This window comes from Acipenser ruthenus, chromosome 3, assembly GCF_902713425.1.
Source record: "Acipenser ruthenus chromosome 3, fAciRut3.2 maternal haplotype, whole genome shotgun sequence".
NCBI classification, from domain to species: Eukaryota; Metazoa; Chordata; class Actinopteri; order Acipenseriformes; family Acipenseridae; genus Acipenser; species Acipenser ruthenus.
In genome coordinates this window covers 96,186,174-96,207,088 of record NC_081191.1, presented here as the reverse complement: position 1 = coordinate 96,207,088, position 20,915 = coordinate 96,186,174, and the positions used below count along the sequence as shown (strand labels likewise).

The following is a 20,915-nucleotide window of genomic DNA, read 5'->3' as shown; positions in this document are numbered from 1 at the left end:
CACTTCACAGACTGTATTATCAACAACATCACATTTGGTGGCCTTTCGGCTCTAGTTGCTGTGTGGTCAGTTTACAATATACAGTACAGTATGTGTCTCAGGATCACAGAGCCACTCTGGCCACTGGTGCTCACTCACCTGTCGCTGCTCTCAGACGGAATATTAATGGCTTCACTTAATTCAGTTTTAGACTGCATTTAATAATTAACATGATGCTCTAGCTTACTTAGGATATTATGAGAGTCAAGAAATTAAATACAATAAAATAGATACCATAGTTAATAAACAAATAGATAATTTAATTCAGCAGTTTTAGCAAACAGCTTGCAATGCTGCATATAACAAATATAAAGATGTACAGAGTAAAATTATAATGTATTCATTTTTTTATTTTTTTTTAAAGATCCTCATGGTATATTTTGCTGACACAGTAGTGAATGTTGTTTTAAGGTTTTTCTTTTTTATAAATTATTTTTATTGGTCAGTTATACAAGATGATACTGGTTTTATATGACAGTCTCAGCTGTTCTCTAGAACACAGGAGTCAGAAAACAGCTTGGCGTGGGTGGAAGGCAAATGTCCTTGGTCTGACATTCTTAGTCATGCTCTGAAGTCACTGCAGTCTGCAGAAATCGTGGTCAACCAGTCGGTACTTTCACACCCTGGCATGAGAATGATTTTCAAACAGGAAAGCTTTCTTTCAAGACATTTAAACATGTGTTGCTTTTATAGTATCTAAACAATTTGTTTCTGTATGTTTGTTTTTTTTCACAAAGTGTGGCTTTGTATTATATAATGTGCTCTAACAGAAAGCCTGTTGGGTTTTCTTCTGAAAAGACTGACACAGATTGTATCGTGTGACTGCTGTACCATTTAATACAGAAGCAGCTAACACTTTGAATATCTCCACTGCACTGTATTTACACATGTAGTTACCTTGTAATTGCAAAAACACAATCACATGTGTAAATACAGGACAATTTCAGAATCCTTTTTTTCAATTTGTAATTAAGCAAGCTTTTGCATTGTAACGTCACAAACTGTAATTACAGTGTTATAAGGGTATAGTTGCATTGTAGCTGGAGACTTTAAAATAGTTGAGGGGATCTTTTAAATGAGCATTAAAAACCCATTAGATGTAATAATACAGAAGTAACTGTTTTGATTTACTGGACTAAGTTAAATATGGTATCTTGGAATGCTTTTAATTGGCTCAAAAAAAGAAAGGATTATATGTAGTGTGCTGGTACCGAAGCACCAGCTTAATGAAACTCGCTATGTTGCAGTGACAGAGACTAGCTGCTGGAATCAAGAATCGTTCATCCACTTGCCGTTAAGCCCTTGGACTTTTGTAAATATGTCTGTGACTATATGGTATTGCACTGCTAGTTGCGTGGAGCCAGGAGAGGGCTTCATTGAAATGCTTCTCGCCCACCATTCCCAAATTGCATTTGGAATGGTTTTTCATGCCTGAAATGGTAATCCAAGTGAAATCAACTGAAAAATGGCAGACAGCTTGTGACAGCACACACGCAGATAAAAACAACAATCAAGACTGATGACGGTACACGGAAAGCATTTTAAACAAGAGAGATGCGCAGATGATCATGCTTTACTGAGCAAACTTACTGTATGCTGTAAAATACGTTTGCTGCGTCAGAATGTGTCTGGGTAATAAAAAAAGTAAATCAAGTGTTTAATAAGAATACTATTACATTCCCTTTTTTCAACATACTTTAAGTGCTGGTAACTGAAATATATAAATATTCAATGGCAAAAACTTCGTTAAAGTAACGTTAAGGTTTGTTTGCAAATGTCCAAAAGGTTAGGAAATTGCAAGTTAAGGCAGCCACACAACCTTAACTCTGCACCCTTATGTGTATGTTTCCTGTCACACTTGACATACCTTGCAATTTCCTAACCTTTTGAACATTGGCAAACAAACCTTAACGTTACTTTAACGAAGTTTTTGCCATTGAATTTCCATAGTTTTGCAGAAGGCATCTTGGAAAATCAAACAACCAACAAGAAGTATGTAAAGATTTTTTTTAAAAGCCAGGTTTATTGAGGCAAAATCAAATGTTGTTAATCCCTGCCCCTGAGGCTAGAGGAAGGGGGAAAGCAAGGACTGTAACTGAGGCTGGAGAGGTGGGGACAGCAATAGCTGCCTTGGAGGCTGAAGAGGTGGGGACAGCAATGGCTGCCCTGGAGGCTACAGAGGTGGGGACAGCAAGGACTGTACCTGAGGCTGAGGACGTGGAAGAAGCAATGGCTGTACCGAGGCTGGAGAGGTGGGGAAAGCAATGGCTGTACCTGAGGCTGGAGAGGTGGGGACAGCAACCGCTGCCTTGGAGGCTGAAGAGGTGGAAGCAGCAACGGCTGTACGTGAGGCTGGAGAGGTGGAGAAAGCAACGGCTCTGTACCTGAGGCTGGAGAGGTGGGGACAGCAACAGCTGTTCCTGAGGCTGGAGAGGTGGGGACAGCAACCGCTGCCTTGGAGGCTGAAGAGGTGGAAGCAGCAACGGCTGTACGTGAGGCTGGAGAGGTGGGGAAAGCAATGGCTGTACCTGAGGCTGGAGAGGTGGGGACAGCAACCGCTGCCTTGGAGGCTGAAGAGGTGGAAGCAGCAACGGCTGTACGTGAGGCTGGAGAGGTGGGGAAAGCAATGGCTGTACCTGAGGCTGGAGAGGTGGAGAAAGCAACGGCTCTGTACCTGAGGCTGGAGAGGTGGGGAAAGCAATGGCTGTACCTGAGGCTGGAGAGGTGGGGACAGCAACCGCTGCCTTGGAGGCTGAAGAGGTGGAAGCAGCAACGGCTGTACGTGAGGGTGGGGAAAGCAACAGCTCTGTACCTGAGGCTGGAGAGGTGGGGACAGCAACGGCTCTGTACCTGAGGCTGGAGAGGTGGGGACAGCAACGGCTCTGTACCCGAGGCTGGAGAGGTGGGGACAGCAACGGCTTTGTACCCGAGGCTGGAGAGGTGGGGACAGCAACGGCTGCCAGAGAGGCTGCAGATATGGCGACAGCAAGGACTGTACCTGAGGTTGGAGAGGTGGGGACAGCAATGGCTCTCTCTGAGGCTGGAAAGGTCGGGAAAGCAAGGGCTGTACCTGAGGCTGAAGTGCTGGTGACATTATTTGAACAGTACTGCCGGGAAGCAGTTATTCTTCATGTTGTGTGGCTCTGTCCACTCTCTCTAGAAAGATCATGTAAGAATCCTGCAGGTTTTTAGACAGAAAGATGCGTTGTGTGCAATTTAAGGTCTTGATGCCATATTGGATTTAACGTTGCTTCATGTCATTTCTTACCTGAATTAGATAGGAGATATTTGGACCAACCACCAAAGGAAAAAAAGGTTTCTGAAATGTAATAAATATAATTCTGTATAGTGATTTGGGTATCTGAAAATGTATATAATAATCTGTGATTTACTAAGAGTATTTATTAAAAATGAAACAATAACAATAACAGGTTACATGCATTTCTAAATTGAATTGCCCAAAAGTTTACTCGAAATGTAATAAATAGAATTCTGTATAGTTGTACTTTACTGTACTGTCTTGATGAGTTTTACACATAAACAATTGCAATACGAATATTACTACAGTTGTATTGTCACTATTAATAATATACTGTATTGTAATGTGTTTTTTTTTTTTTTTTTTTTTACCGGCTTTAGACTCCTCGATGCGAGTAGTAATAATTTATTTATGTTCTCAATTCATGTCAATTGATTATCATCATCAGCCATATCTTATACTTTCTAAAAATTATATTATATATATATATTATTATAATAGTTTTTACCCACCTGTCAGTAAATTACTTCGCATTGTGAAGAAGTTAACAAACATTCAGTAGCAGTTGAAGAACAACTTCGTGGACCAGCGTGCGCTGTTAATTTAAAAAATCTCAAACGTCCTTTGGCAGCGATATACAGTAAACAAATAGCAGAAAGTGTTGTATGTGCTTAAATATGGAATATATAACACGCATACATATAATAGTATGCATTTGTATTCTCACTTTTTTTTTTTAGAACCTACGCTATACAAGGTCATAACCATTTACAGTATTGCGTTTACAAATATTGACAGACTTCTGTATTTACTTCTGTATTTAGTATGTATTTATTTGATGTGAATCAATGTGTTCCTCGACGAACAAGAGTTTTGTTCAAGCCGGGCCATGTAAAGCTGTCAGTCAGATCATTAGTTTAACAAAGCAACTTTGATAGAAACACATAATCACAAACACAATAACAACGATCTTCAATAAACAAAAAAGCATTGGAGTTTAAAATAGGAGGTGTCATAACAAATACATTGTAGTCTTTATTAGTTTTTATCCATTTGGTAGACGTTATCGGAGGCTTACATTTTATTATTTAACTAGTGCTTAATTTGTGCCAGGGCTCTCCAGGGCTGAGCCACGGCACCTCTTTCCCCCTTTAGTTATGAAAGTTTTTTGTTTTTTTTTTCGCTGGTGAGCAACAATACAACCCAGCTAACAGGGTAATACTGTAAAGTGGCACTGCATTCTCTGTTTCACGTGTTCGTTTCTCTGACCACTGACGCTGTGTGTGTGTGCGTGGAATGGAACACGGACAGTTTCGATGAACTCCCGACTGTATCATAAAGTGAGGGGGGAGGAGAAAAACGTATTTCCTAAATGAACAAATTATTATTAGTTTCCCCAGTACTGAAGGCACAAACACTAATTATTATCTCTGATTACCAGTTTTATCCAGACAGAAACACAGATCTGACCCGTGTGTGCTGAACTATAGGCTATTCAATGTCTTCCCTGTTCAGTGAAATGGAACGGTCGAAAGCAACGTCAGACCGTTATCATTTTTGGTAAAACCAGGACTCCCCGAAAATATAAATACCCCGTTGCACATCTACACTCCCGGGACTATGTGTATGCCAAGTGTGGTTCCTTAATTAGCAGTACTTTTTGAGATACAGGTGTATATAAAAGCGTCTTAATTTTTCTTTTTTTTTAAACAGCTGTTTTTATCGCCACGCTCTATTTCAAAAAGTATTTCACCAAATGCTACCCCGTTCACAGGGTTTGTTGAGCCTGTCAAACCGACCACACACACCGATTTTCATGCATATCGATGGGGATTTACCCCCCCCCCCTTTTGAGCTGGTTGTAAAATCGACTTTAAACAGAACTTTCGTTCAAACCTTAAGTATTATAATTTGATGGGTTTCTTCCAGGTGTTCCCAAGTCATTGGAAAGTGCAGGGCTGTCAGATAAGACTTGCTTTTCATACCTGTGCTGTCTGACTTGTCTCCCCGGGGATATTGCTAGCTACCCAGGCTTTATAAACTAGTCCTCACATCCAGCATTATGTAAAACAAATATTGTTTGCATATTGATCATTTTGTCACACATAAGCATGTAAGAACTCAAATTATTTATCGCTGCCCTGATATCCTTAAGACTGAAAGTAAAAAACATCCTACAAAAACACACTTAATACATAGAAAAAACAGGAGTTGTCTTTGGTACAAGGTCATTCTAAAATGATACCCACCAATCTCAGTGGGTTTGCTTGCACCCTCTACAAGACTATTTTACTTTTTGGGTGCAGGAGCAGTCCAGTGCACACATTCTTGAGTTCAAGTCCTGGATATAAAAAGCATCTCAACTTGGTGGAACTTTACTGTATACTACACTCCTTTATAACACTGTGTTTAGGAGCCACAGTTATAAGACAGCTCAATTTGCTGTTGTGCAATGGCATTATTGGGCAAATGGTAAAGTTGTTATGCTTAAGGGCATTATAATGTACATTTGGTAGATAATGTAAATTCAGTAGATAATTCTGTAAGCAAAAATCTAAACGATTTTGGTCTTGAACATAAACCCTATTTTTGTAGCCTATTGCAATTAGGTTTTAATTATTTATTTATTTATTTATTTATTTTATTTTATTTATTTATTTATTTAACATTAAGAATATTTAAATTTAGAATGCAGTGGTATTGATTGTATGATCTACTGTTTTGTTGAATCTTGCCTTACAACAAGTTATCTTTATTTTTCAGTGAGTTACATTCCAGTAAAATGCACTGTAAAGATGATATACAGTAAACTCTGAATCTATAAGTGGAGTATACAAATAAGAGCTATGAATACAAGCTCTTGTAACAAATTATTTCCAGATGTACCTGTCTGGTCAAATAGTGAAGTAGACCAGCGTTTGAATGTCTTTTTTAGTGTTGAGGAAGAGGTGTTGAAATGTTTTACTGTAAAGAGTTTGGGTATTGAGTGTGGTGAGGGGTGAGAAGAAAGGCTGTGGGACTAAATAAACAGAGACAGGTACAAAATAAACATATTAGAGGTATTGGACTGCATATACAATAATACAGGTGTGCTCAAGGCGCTGCTCCATTTCTGAAATTGTTTGAACAGGCCTTATGTGGGCGTGGTGAACAGGTGACACACCCACATAAGGCTGAACTGATGCCTGAGACTGATGTCTTTAATGTATATATTCTGCTGTTTCCATTGTGATTGAAGAACAGGTTACATTTAAATAGCTTTCCTATGCAATCACACAACATGGGTAAAGCGGTGATGATGAGGTCTTTATGTGCTGCCTAGAGAAAGTGTCCTCATGAGACATAACTGATCATTAAGTGAGCCTAAACAGATGCCCCATTAAAAGGGACACTAAACATGAAGCTTGCCTCTAAACATGAAACATATCAAGCTTGCCTCATCTGTGCATTTTTCTTTGTAAATGGAACACGCCTTTTATATTTGGTTCCCTTTCCAAACCTTTGCCGAGCATAACTTTCATAACAGAGTCATCATTCCCACTTTTTTGTTTTTGTTTTATTGTTGATTGAACGTCTCTGGGTGACACTAAGGAGTAAATCTGTCTGTGGTATCCTGGACTACTGAAAATCTTGTAGTGGATGAAGAAGATTTTTGGCGGAATTCCATCAATCTAATACAATATTCTCTGTTATAATCAGACGGATGCATGCAAGCTCCCCTGAAATATACAATTAAAATGTGCACGCTTTCCTGGGAATGCCCAATAGATACAATTAAATCCCCACCAAGAGTGAGTAGTAGTAGTAGTAGTAGCAGTAGTAGTACAGCAAGTAGTTCTCATGAAATGTCAGACTAGGCATAGATATTGAGGGCCATGTTAATGAGTGGATTTCATGTGACTTTGTATCTAGAAAACCACTGTGCCCCCCCAGATGTCACCACTTACACCTCGGAACACTCCATACAGGTGGAGAGACCACAGGGCTCCACATCAAGATCTGTGCCCAAGTACGGCAATGCAGAGCTCATGGAGACCGGAGACGGTAAGCAAAGAGAAAAGGAAAAACTGTGCTGCATCACAGCATTGGATCCAACCGTAGAGTGCCATTTCAATGTGGGCATGGCAAAATAAACAAGGTAACATTTTACATGGTCTCTAATTACTGTGTAGTTACTCAGTAATAATGTTAATATGCATAGTTACAATGTACTTAATGTGTAGATCTTTGTACACTAACCCTTTTCTGATACAATTGTGTATTTACATATATCCTACAAAAATATGTACACGTTAAGCACATTTTAACTATGCATAATAACATTGTAATTGTGTAAGTACTCGTGTATTTACTAAGTAACTACTATGTCAGTGCACAGTGATTGGAGACTTCCTGTAAAGTGTTACCAATCTTACCTGTTGTGCCATTCAGTGTGTATAAACAAATATCATCATTTTAAAAAGTGAGATCTCATACTGTGCCTTCGCTTAAAGAAAGTTCCCAGATTGCTTTGCGCTCAGCTAGTGACGGTTTCACTTCCTAGTTCATTTCACCTCCGCTATGTCTGCAAAGCATGTCAAACAATATGGAAAGCGTTGACTGAAAGGAGGAGTTGAAGGAATGTGGGAGAGAGCACTATCTCCCACTTCTGTTATGATGAGATATGACTTATTTAATTTAGTAACAACTCAAATTATGCTTTAGTCAAGTGATTACATCTATTTCAGATGTTCCTGTTAGTCTTACATTACATGTATTTTCACGCTGCATGCCCTTCAAACTGGGAAAGATAAAGGGGCTCTCAGCACAGGTTAAGAGGGAAAGTGAGGAAAACCCAGTCTGTTTCTCATTGGATTGTCCAAGGAAGCACAAGACTACCTAAAAGTAAGATTTCCAAATGGAGATTTCTTTAAACTAGCCTAGTACCAGCTTTCGTGTTTTTTTTTAAATGTATAAAAGGAAATGTTTGTAGTAACATGTTTCTTTTAAAACACATTTGAGACCAATATAACAAAGGGCATGACAGGTAAGATTGATATAAATATTCTGTTAACCACAAGCACTTTAGCAGTCAACAACAATATAGATCCTTACCCCAGCTAAGGGACTTGTAGGGATACTAAGTGTACTAGCAATTCAATTAACATTAAGATCAAAGTCCCTCAAGCTTATCGGAATTGTATTTGAAATGTAGATTTGTTGATTTAAGATATATCACACTGAGAATCTGTATCTAGAAAAAGAGACCCTTTGCAAATCGAATAAACGTAAACACAGTATAAAAATTTGTCTGGATGGAAGGCAAGAATGATGTCCATTCAAGCCTTGTGTAACACAGTTTAATTGGGCCTACAGGAATCGGAGGTCTTTGCAGACATTTGTATTTCAAGATGATGACGTGCCACCATGATTTGCGCATTGTCCAAAGAAGTGATGCAAGACTAGCTCTCTTTATATGCACACGTGGTAATCTGCATTATTACCTAAATAAATATTTGCAGTGGAGGGCTTGAGTGTAACTTGGTTGTGCACGCCAAGGTTATGAATTTACAATGTATGTACGTAACATACATATCTCCTGTTTCTCCTGTTGCTACTGACCGTCTTCATTGTCCACCCATGTGTTTTTCCTTGTTTGAGATGCTTGTCAAGCACATGTTTTAGAACTCCTAGACAACAGCCCTTTAATTTAAGATCAGTTTTTCAACACCTGGCCTTTTAATGCATGCTGCCATATGGATCAAACAGAAAAATGAAACCAGTTTCCACAGAATTATGCAGTGTGTTACACAAGATGAAACATTAATATGCCAAACCAATTAAAGATAAGGTAATTTGCATAGTCTTAGGTCAAGTACACAAGCGTTTTGGTTAATGCCTTAATTTAGCATCATGTGCATTTACACTAACTTTGATAATCACAGAGTTAGAGAGAACATCAGGTGCTTGTTTGGTTCAGTTTTCTGCAGAGTTTTCTTACGTTTTCCATAAAGACTCCACTCTGTTTAATGTTTTTACTTTGAGATTCTTTTTTCCAGAGGTTGACAGTGAAAGGAATGTAAAGCAGCCCTGACAGTCTGAAGTCAGGCCATTGTGTTTCTTTCCTTTACATCATGAGGCTCAAGGCTGGGAGCTGTGCTTATCTATGTATTGATCTCTGTTCTGCAGGTGTGCCGGTCAGCAGCAGAGTATCAGCTAAGATCCAGCAGCTTGTTAATACCCTGAAGAGGCCCAAACGACCACCTTTAAGAGAGTTCTTTGTCGATGATTTTGAAGAACTGCTGGAAGGTAAGAATTTTGTATGCTTTACCGTGCCTGTAACAGGGGAGGTCTGTCCTGACTATCTGGCATATGCGTGGTTCTGCAGGAAGAGGGCAGCAGTCTCGTAAGATCCGCCTGTCAGTCATGGTGATGACACGGAGAGGTGGGGAAGAGGGTGTGTTGGATTTCCCTCTCTGTGAGTCGCTGAGAGGCGGGCCTTGGGGGATTGCTCGGCCCATAAGAACTGCGCTTGGTTGTGCAATCGGGAGGCCGGAGAGAGGATACCCAGTGACGCTGGTGGAAGACGTCAGTGTAAACAAAGAGCAGGCAAGCATGGCTGAGTGAGACAGCCTGCCTTAAAAGAAGAAATAATTACGCACCCGAGGGGACGTGTGTAGGTATACGGGGAACTCTGGCCACCCCAGTGTATAGGAAATAGCTGAGCATAGGTCGGAGGCCCGTACGGACTGGCATAGCGGCAGTGGGGGCACTGCGTAAGCAGCACTTTTGTTTTGTAGTTTTATTACTGTGTTTTATTTTCCCTTTTTCTTTTGCCTTTTGTTTTCATTATTATTTTTGAGCACTTGTATGTGCACTGGACTGTATACCAGTATTGTTAACCCCGTGGTCCTGTTTATTGTTGCCAGTATTCAGGCGACAGACAACAGCGCCCTCTGCGGGTAAAAATAAATCGGTGCACCTGAGCAGCGTTACAAAACCTGTCTCCAGTGTGTGTCAGTGAATTGCCCACCACCCTTCCACAGTGCCATAGAATTGCTCATTCTGGTGTGCATTCATTCATCAAGGTCAAGGAGGAGCTCAAGAGAAGGAGACAATATATTTATGATTAATAAACATCATGTTGAGTCTGAAATGTTTGAAAGGTCCAGCTGCACAGTAAATAAACAAAGCAGAGTGGTAATTGTGTTGTTTGTTTACTGGTTTATACATTTCTTAATTTTCTTTAATAAGCAACTGTTTAAATATTGTATGGGGGGGTGGTGGTGCTTTGTCCAAAGAGTATGCAATTTGCAACTGGGATGAGTGCAATGGTAATGATTTGTAATGTAGTCTATTCCCTGTGCCCCACCAAAATCATTTTAAAACCATGAGAGGCTTTTTAGTGGAGTAAAATGTGTTTTATTTATTTCAGAGGTCAGTATTGCATTACAGTGTGTGTGTTTGTGTGTGTGTGTGTGTGCGTGCGTATATAGATAGATAGATAGATAGATAGATAGATATTATTTGTGAAGCTCTTTTATATAAAATCTGTATTAGTCCATTACAAGTCGGAAAGCCTATGGTCTGTATAAGTCAATATGAGCTTCAGTGGTTCAGTGTGCACAGCCCGGAGCGGAAACATAGTCACTCGGCTGTAGAACATGAGGCCAGATATGTACATCAAGGCATGCATTTATCATTGCAGTGATCAGATGGGTTTCAGCGCTGTTACACAATGTTCCTTCTTTCTGCAGTACTACAGCCAGACCCAAACCAGCCCAAACCCGAAGGAGCCCAGATGCTGCCGATGCGAGGGGAGCAGTTGGGGGTGGTGACTAACTGGCCTCCGTCTCTAGAAGCAGCCCTGCAGAGATGGGGGACCATCTCTCCCAAAGCACCCTGCTTGACCACAATGGACACTAATGGAAAGCCACTATATATCCTCACTTACGGTGAGTGCTTCTTTACCGCTTTGGTTTACTGGGTACTGGTGCTTTTTGTTGTTATTGGTCTGTTTATTTAAGATAATTGTACCCCTTTTGATTTGCACTGCTGATGGTGGCTAAACGTGTTTTATGATCAGTTATTTTTTTTTTTAATTGTGCTGAAGGACAATCATAAAAACTGTATTTCCTTGAGTTGTCAGATTAGGTAGATGCATGCGATATTGTGCTCTGATTATATACAGAAGATAAATAATCTTCAAAAGTCAGCTATGCCTTTAGTGCCTTGTAATGCAACTCCATCACGACTTTGCATGGTTAGGTACTGTGTAGAACAAATGTTCCTGAATCTTCTCCAAACTTCTATCTCCGTATTGCATTTGACTATACTTAACAAAATATTGATTTTTTTTACATGAATTTGCAAGTATTGTTTTACACGGACATGATGATATGTGTGTGCACCAGTTTAGGCTCTATTTTGTCTATGCACAGACACTTTATAGACCGTTTTTAAGCCAGCCACGAAAAAAAAAAGAAATCAAGATCAAGCTTTCACATGTTACTTCTAATTGAGTAATTATAGCCTTGATAATAGGTTCTAAACCTCCAAGAACTAAAGTGTTGTGTAAATTCCTGTGCAATTTAAACATGCTGTGAGCATGCAGGGGTGGAGACAGAGTGGTGGTTTTTTGTTTTGTTTTTGTCAGGTATTAATATTTTTTGTTATTGGACTCTGCTATTAAAACCGATTTATATCCCAAAGCGGCCGCAGCACATACAAACTGGGAATCAATTGCTGTATTGATAGCTGCTTTCAGATTAGGACTTCTTCATAGTACACATCACACTACAGGCAGGGGTTCATTTGTAAACAAAAAGGTACCAGATCTTATAATTAATTTTACCTTTTTTGTTTCTAGACCTAATCTGCAGTAGCTCCCATATATGCTTCAAGTGCTTATCTGCTTGTGGATCAGGTTTTCGTGCTTTATTGTTGGTGTCGGACGTGGCATGCCCACCTTTGCCTAGCCATGGTTTTTAAAATAATCTTCAGGTTTGAACAATACCAGTGGCTAATCTGAGGAACAGGAGCGACGGCACAGTTTTTTGACATTTCGCCTTTTGGGGTGTAAAAATACTAGTAATGCCGCATCCTAAAATATATCATTATGGTGTGGTTTCATCATTCAGTTCATGGTAAAGGAAAGCATTTTATTTTACATGTTATGTGTATAGAGTTTCTTTTTGCAACATTTTTTTTCCATACGGTTCATCATTTGCAAACTGTACAATGCACACCTGTCGGACAAAAAGGGACCGGATCTGGTCAGATCAGGTAATTTCTACAAAATGAGAAACAGACACCTTGAGTGTGCTTATAATTGTTTGGTTCTAATTGTGTAACATTAACAGACATTTTACCTTTTTTTAAAAAAATAGTGAAAATATATAGCGCAACATTTTTGTAAAGTTTCGTTCAAAAAGGCAAAAAATGACCGTTATTGCACACCGCCTTTATGATTTGGTAACATGACATCAACATGTGTCTTCATATTGTACAGCCTTCAATTTATGCCTCTCTATTTCTTTATCACTACTTTTCCAGGGAGCACCCACAACCATCTAGAATAAGATGAACGTTTTGCAGAAAGGCACTGTTGAGTTATTTTGCCTAAGAATAGCCACAAACTGACAGATCCAAGGTGACTTGCCATGAATTTAATTTTAGTTAAATAATAATTGCAATAGATGGATGGTAGTGGCTATTAGCCCCTGTTTTGATCTGCCTTGAGTTCTAGCACTCAGGCTGTGAGTCATCAATTTGATCTGGTTTCTAATTACAGTGATGAACTTGGTATGGTTGCACTGAGGAGCTTCAAGAATAGATGTTCTGGTTAATACATCTTGCAAGTCAGCTTTGATGTATGTGATGAAAATAGTGTTCAGCATTTATAAGAACCACTAGGTGTGCAGATGGACAGGTTCAACTTCAAAAAAGAAATTACAAATAAGTGGCATTCAGCCTGCAAACGTGACAGATTTATTTGTGTAGAAATTAGCCAACCGGTAAAGTTGTGACAAGTAAATCCCTGCCCCAAACACGTCCTATGCATCAAGGCACTTTTCAAAAGTTTCATAAGAGGAAACAGTCTTCAGACGCTGCTTTGTAGTAATGTAAGAATGTGTGATTGGGAATGCAGTTGGGGATTCTTAAATCAAAGAGTGTGTGTTATTTCTGCCTTGCGATGTTAAATGTTGTCAGGGGGATGAGTCTTGCATTTAAAACACATGGGTACAGTTGCCACGGTAATGTGTTTGTTTCCCCAGGTCATGCTGCCTTTGATTTCTTCTGGTCTGGGTCGATTCAAAGACATGCACTAGAGATGAAAGGACAGTGCATCCACAAAGTCTCAATTCAGATTTAACCAATTAGCTAAGCCTCTCAAGCGAGTGAATATTTCAGAAAATGTATTAACTTTGTTTTATTTCAATGACAATAATATACTGTAGAAGCAGCTACTGTACTGTATATGGCCTACCAGGCTTAATGCTTGCGTCACTGTGTGTGTCTTGCTTAGTGTAATCAGCACTGGATTCTTTGCAGCAGTCTCTTGGGATATGAGCATGAAGATGTGGTAAGATATCAGAGTTGCTTTGCTAAATAGTGGTGTGCAGTGATGGCAGTATCTTTCTGAAAAGAGTTCTCTTGCAATCTCAAGCACTTCTTTGTTACCCTCTTCACATTAACAAATAAATCTAAAGTTTAATCGAGCATGTCAAATCATGGCTGTTTTTTCCCCCCCTTATGAAGCTTCATGATTCTCTCCCTGAGGACGTTTTACTTTGTTTTTGCTTCATTAGGACATGAACAAATTAAAATAATAGAAATGCAGTGATATCGAATAAGAGGAAATGCTTTTTTTGTCAATTGAGAAATACTTAGAGTTGCCATTTTAAGTTACATCACATTTACAGCTGTCATGTTAAGTAAATACCATTATTGCCACTAATATAACAGTTATATTCATTTAAAGAGACATGGCTATGTGTACTTAATTCTTGATTTATATAAAATATTAAATAGAGGGTTTTTTTTATATGTCAAATCGGCATACATTTTTAACATTGACCTACATTCATCTGGATATAACTCAAATAAGTACCACATGGTTGAGGATAATGAATATGGGTAATACAGAACTCATGGAGGTATGGCTATGTTTCTCATGTTGCCCTCTCTGAATTAAGAGTTGATGTTGAAGCTCTAATGACCTTAGTGACCTTACGGCTTAACATTTAAAATTAAACACAGTAGTTGCCTCGTTTAGGAGCTGGACTCGAGTTAAATTGGCTTAATGAAATCTTTTAAAATGAGCTATAACCATGTTAATGGTGTGCTGATTTGACCCTGTAAGATCATTTCTATGCCAGACTATTGGCTCTTGACATTTTCTAAACAGAGCTGCATTTTCATTGCGTGTGTGCTGTACAGGGAGCTGGTTCTGTTCACAGTGATTCATTTGGCATTTATAGCAATCGGATTCCTTGTTTTCATGAGTTTCCATTCTTTCATCCTCAATTGCCATAATGAATTATGGGTTTGTGTCCTTTGTTCACAGTCCAGTATCTGTTTATCCTGTCCTCAAATTGTTTCCTTGGCTACAAATGCCATTTTAATTAAAATGCCGTATGTGCCATGAAAGCGTTTCCTATGGAACACACTGTATGATTACAGTAAAAGGCTTATTATATAAAAAAAATGCTGACTTCGTTTATATATCTTCTGCGCTTTCTCAGAGTTCTGAAGCACTTCATTTTGAATTCAGCCCTGTTAATTCATGTGGATTTATTTGCTTGTATTCATTACATGTTCCTTTTGTAACAAATGATGCTGCTCACATGTGTAAAGCATGCATTCACACATCCCACAATCCCCTGGTGGTCAAGTAAGAGGGTATGAATTAGTGAAGAATTAACAGTGAATTCATTAGGAATGGCTAGAGGGGAAAGGGGAACCAGATTGTTTTTCAATCGTGATGAATTAACAGGGCTGAATTCAAAACAACTTCTGAACTTGAAGGAAGTGCGTAAGATATATTTAATGTAAAGAGGGTACATTTTTTATTTAAAAAAATATATTTTTAAATTTTGCAGTGTTTTTCTGGTACTAAACATGCCCTGAAGCTTAAAGATACATTTTTGGTTCCTTAATTGAGTTGTGTGTGTGTGTGTGTGTGGAAGAAACCTGAATTGGTTGTGTGAAGACGTTTCATTTACTGGCATCTTTCTCATTCTAGTTCAGTGGATCACATGTACTCAAATGAAGGTTATGCATCACAAATTGGAAACTAAACTGCAATGAGCTTGCAATGAAACTTTCTGTTTTTCATTGCCAGGTCTGCATCAGGGGAATTGAGGAGATGAGTCATTGTTTTGTGTTGGTAAGTATTGATGCGTAGGATCCTGTAATAATAACGCACATTCTTTTGTTCTTTGAACAGGAAAACTGTGGACCCGGAGTATGAAGGTGGCCTATAATATTTTACATAAACTGGGATCAAAGCAGGAGCCAATGGTCAGACCTGGTGACCGGGTGAGTGAGATTACTGTGCTATTGGAACAACAGGAAGGTCTGCATTAAACTACCCCTTCTTTTTAATGAATACTGGGCAGGATTCCCCCTTGCCCGCATTAACCTTGTAATGCCCATTTCTGTATCACATGTGATATGATGCTTAGCCACCACTTTAATTATTATTTTTGAAGTCCAGAATTTTTCATATGCAGTACATTGTGTTGCCGGACAGGGACAAACGGAATCTAGTTACATAAATAAAGTATCTGTTCTCATTCACATTACAGGGTTAATTGCGTTGAGCGTACCCATTTCATTTGACTTCTACATCTTTAGCTACCTAGGTTTGTGTCACCCAAAACTCTTCAAATTCAAAAAGCATTCAGCTTTATGTATTTATTTATTTGTCATAGTCAGGTGTTGTACAGTACATGTGTTTATATTCAACCCCAAACTAGTAGTCCTCATTTAGTTTCCCTTCATATTATCACTGAAGAATAATGGCATTGCTGTGCACAACAAGGCCCCTCTATATCCTCCTGGGGGGGTTCAGGGTACCAAGCCTACTGCAGGCTGCTAGGAGCTATTATGAGAGTCTCCCGGGAGGTAAGTGCCCTCTTCATGGCATGTGGAAATGGCTTTTTATCGAGCACTAATGAGACCAGAGTCTTTCTAAACTGGTTCTTCTGTGTTCGATCCCAACACAACCCGCAATCTGATTGCAAACCCACAGCCCTTGGGTATAGATAGACTATAGTGACCCCCCATCTCTGCTCAGAAATGATGATATAGATGGGAAAAGAAATAGGATTCCAGAAATCTGTCTGATCCAAATTATAATAAGAAGAGATTTTGAAAAAGAAGCTGTCTCTGAACCCACTCTAGGGAATCAAAGAAAAGAGCCAAAGGGATAACACAAGCCTACCTTTTCATTCTTTTAAAAATGTTAAAATAACAGACAGGAAATAAGAAAAGTCTTTGGTATTGAATTCTTTTGACAATGGCTCATCATCAGCCATAAAAATCACCAAAAATGTTGTGATGTAGAAGATTTGATTTACAGCTATGGCCAAAAGTTAAGCATCACCCTATAGAGTTAACTTTTGCTCCATAAAGTCGAATAAAACCTGCTGAATAATATTATGTTAACATACTGAATTATATACTGCTTTGTAGTTTTCCATAGTACTTCACGAAAGACTGACAAAAATTGAAAAATATGCCATTTCAAAATCAGACTTGAAATACTGTACTACTATTATGACTTGCAATGACATTTTGTAGTTTCTTTGATTACCTGATGCTAATAAAATATCTAAATTATGTTCATGTAGTTTTTTTTTCTTATATATATATTTTATCTTAAAATTCTAGGTGTTGCAAAACATATGACCACAGCTAGTGCTGCTCTATATTATACCTTTATTTCAACTGCAAATCCTTTCTAGTTATTTTTCTTAAACATATATAAGCACCCATTTAAAAACAAAGGGGTGTTGGCTTATTGCTCAAGCGTGTGATATAAAAGATGTCCCAGTGTTTTAGTTTTTGTTTTAGCTTTTAGTTCAGAATGGCGTTTTATATCCCTAATACTGTTTTCAGTTACAAGGTGCTTTATAAGTAGAAATGCTGTCTGTATTACAAACGGTAACTGGGGGAAAGAAAGGTGGCTCGTTTTTTGTTTTGCTTCTTGGGCTTTTTGTGGAGTTTAAAGAATTTGTAACCATTTACCACTGCAAGAAGTAGCATAAATGTACCTGTTTGATCCTGTGTAGAAGGGAATAGTAAGCTAGTTATGTTACAATTTTGTCAGAAATATATATTTATATATTTAGCTTTATGGCTTTCTAGGTGAAACTCAGGTGGAAAGCAAATCCAGCCTGTAATGGATATGAAAAGCCAGGATTGTTTCCTTATGGTGAAAGGCTAGAATGAAAGGAATCCCCTTGCTTTCCAGACCCACACTCAGTACAGTTTAGGAAGTCTCGCAAATTTAAATATCAATAAAAAGCCATATGTTTAGCAGAGCATTATGCTTTTATGTGCTTTTGTGTACTGAAGGTCAATCTTGGCTGCTCAATCATTCTGCCAATATTCATCCCTTTGGGATCCTCCTGTCTGCATTGTATCTACTGTATAGGAATGCGTGCTATTCAGAGTCCTCAGCTGAGCCAAATTGGAAACTTTATGTTTCATATGATCTTGTTCAAGGTTCATGCGCATCATACCACATCCTTTCACAATCCAGATAAGTTGTGGTTTAGGATCATTACCTCCGCAGTGAGCAAAGTGCATCTGAATGCAAGGTTAGAGGTCATCACTGTTGCAAACTAGTCTCAATCTGGTTGTTATTTAGCTGATCTGAAGAGCATGCTTGTCCTAATCATTCCCAGCAAGTGAAATGGCACAGTTTAACACAAAACTAAATACCTGAGGTTAGAGAAGAGTTCGCAAGGATGAGATTCACTGTTGTGCTTTGCAACAGGTAAATAAAATGCTGTCTTATGCTCATCAAAAGAATTGTTTCGATGTCTTTTGAATGTGGTTCAGTCTGGTTTGGAGATCAGTCAACAGAGCTGTTGCAGCTTCATACCAGTCTGAGCTGCTTTGTAAAGATAAGAATGGTAGATTGGATCAGCTGTTATCTGAAAGGGAAAAGGATGTATGAAGTGAGGTTGTGTGACCTATAGAGATGCATGGTTATGTATACAAATTCAGATAACCTAAAGCAATTACATTTTTTTCCATTATATTTTCTTTATAAAATACATTTCCCCAAACAGTTATGCTTTTCCTTTTATGAAAATCTTCTGAGTTACAGGGGGAAATTAATCACAATTTGGAATCTTTTTTTTTGTTAAAAAAAAAAAAAAAAGTTCAAAGCAGATGTTTAAAATGACACAAATAAAATGTTATTGTTTTAGGGCTATTGGCTATCAAGAACCAATGCCACATGGCAGTAGACTTAAATCAGCAGTAATAATGTTGGGCAGGAGCCACAGTTTAAAATAAAAATAATAATAATAATAATATGAAGAGTTTGGTTCCAAAACGTGCTAAATACCAATTCTGGGTTTTTCAAGTTACCACCCACCAAAGTTTGTTGATAGGCAGCTCTGATTAACATAATCGGTTCGGTTTTGCCGCAAAACCCGACATTATCTATTTTTTTGGAAGAGATAAAACATGCTTCTTTCCAAAACTCGACATGCGCCATTCACACTTTTCATCCGACCATGATATATCCGCTCAGCCAATTAGAATCACAAACAAGTCCAATATGACACCAATATTGCCTGCATGTCAATTTCACAGCGAGTAAAATGGAAGATTTTGAACAACACTGTGAAGTGCAGCCTGCTCACTGTGGAGCACCCCAACAAAGTGCTTGACTGTAACAACATTGTGAAGTGCAGCTTGCTCACCGTGGAGCACCCCAACAAAGTGCTTGACTGTAACAACACTGTGAAGTGCAGCCTGCTCACCGTGGAGCACCCCAACAAAGTGCTTGACTGTAACAACATTGTGAAGTGCAGCCTGCTCACCGTGGAGCACCCCAACAAAGTGCTTAACCGTGACAACATTGTGAAGTGCAGCCTGCTCACAGTGGAGCACCCCAACAAAGTGCTTGACTGTAACAACATTGTGAAGTGCAGCTTGCTCACCGTGGAGCACCCCAACAAAGTGCTTGACCGTAACAACATTGTGAAGTGCAGCCTGCTCACCGTGGAGCACCCCAACAAAGTGCTTGACCGTAACAACATTGTGAAGTGCAGCTTCCTCACCGTGGAGCACCCCAACAAAGTGCTTGACTGTAACAACATTGTGAAGTGCAGCTTGCTCACCGTGGAGCACCCCAACAAAGTGCTTGACTGTAACAACATTGTGAAGTGCAGCTTGCTCACCGTGGAGCACCCCAACAAAGTGCTTGACTGTAACAACATTGTGAAGTGCAGCTTGCTCACCGTGGAGCACCCCAACAAAGTGCTTAACCGTGACAACATTGTGAAGTGCAGCCTGCTCACCGTGGAGCACCCCAACAAAGTGCTTGTCTGCAGAAATACGTTCATCGGTGTGCTAGGTGAGTGAGCTTGTTTTTGTTTTTTTTTTATTTTATTTATTTATTTTTTTTGCGACTGAATGGCCATTACACCTGTGTTAAAAAAAAAAGGATCTAGGATTTGGGTACCATTATGAGATATGCATAATACTTATGCTCTGATGAATAAGTTGATGTACACAAATAGTGATTAAAAATTCATTATCATTTAAACTCTTTGTGTACATCAATGTAGTTATTAAAAGGGTGTTAAAAGGGAAGAGAAAAATTACAGGCACTTTTCATATATCACCGTATTTGTAGAAACTCCAGTAGTTTCCCTTTAAATGTGACTGAAAGTTTTATATTGTTTTTTAGCCGTGAACTTTTCATTTGTGGTTTTTTTTTATAGGTATCAGCAAGGACCGTGTGTCGTGTGTTGTCCAGTACTATGCTGAACATGCTGCTCCTCGAACAGAAAACAGAGATGAAGCCTGAAAAAGGGAAGAGTATAAAGAAAAAAAGGAAATTATATTGCAGCACATCCAGTCATTCAGTTGCAGGGCAAGCCACTATCACAGCGTGGGGAACCCGGTCGAAAATATTTGCCCAGTGATCTGAGTATCAAAAAAAAAAATGCACCAGCTTTTCCTTGAGCAAAACCATGCTTAAGTCAGCTACTCGCTATACTACAGTGTCTTTTGCTACAAATTTAACCTGGGCTTTGGTCACCCTGCCAAAGATTGATGTTCCACCTGCCAGTTACAAGCTAAAGATGAAGAATCAAAACCTTACCGCTGAGGAGAGACAAACAGAAACTGTCAATGTCATCCTCCACAGTTGAAAAGCTAGGGCTTTTTATGACCTGATGAATACTGTTGATAATTCAATCACTTTGTGCTTCGACATGATGCAGAATTTGAGTCTGCCAAAATCGCCAATAGGGCTATTACTCAAGGCAGTTGTACCTGCAACTATTTGGTGTTGTGGTTCACCATGGAAAAGACAGCCACCAAACTAAGGATGACTTAGGATCTGCATGTCCTGGCTTGAAAACCAAAATAAAAAGGACAG

General features: G+C 38.9%; 1 protein-coding gene across 11 annotated transcripts in view; it reads left to right on the top strand.

The window, feature by feature from the left end:
* The window catches only part of LOC117394241 (disco-interacting protein 2 homolog C-like), a 199,282-nt gene that overhangs the window by 123,927 nt on the left and 54,440 nt on the right, over positions 1-20,915 (top strand). For all 11 annotated transcript variants that reach the window (XM_033992345.3, XM_033992343.3, XM_033992346.3 and 8 more), the window contains 4 exons: positions 7,211-7,342; positions 9,467-9,586; positions 11,035-11,232; positions 15,729-15,820. In XM_033992345.3, the coding sequence (XP_033848236.2) occupies positions 7,211-7,342; positions 9,467-9,586; positions 11,035-11,232; positions 15,729-15,820 (542 nt within the window). The remainder of the gene's footprint in view (positions 1-7,210; positions 7,343-9,466; positions 9,587-11,034; positions 11,233-15,728; positions 15,821-20,915) is intronic.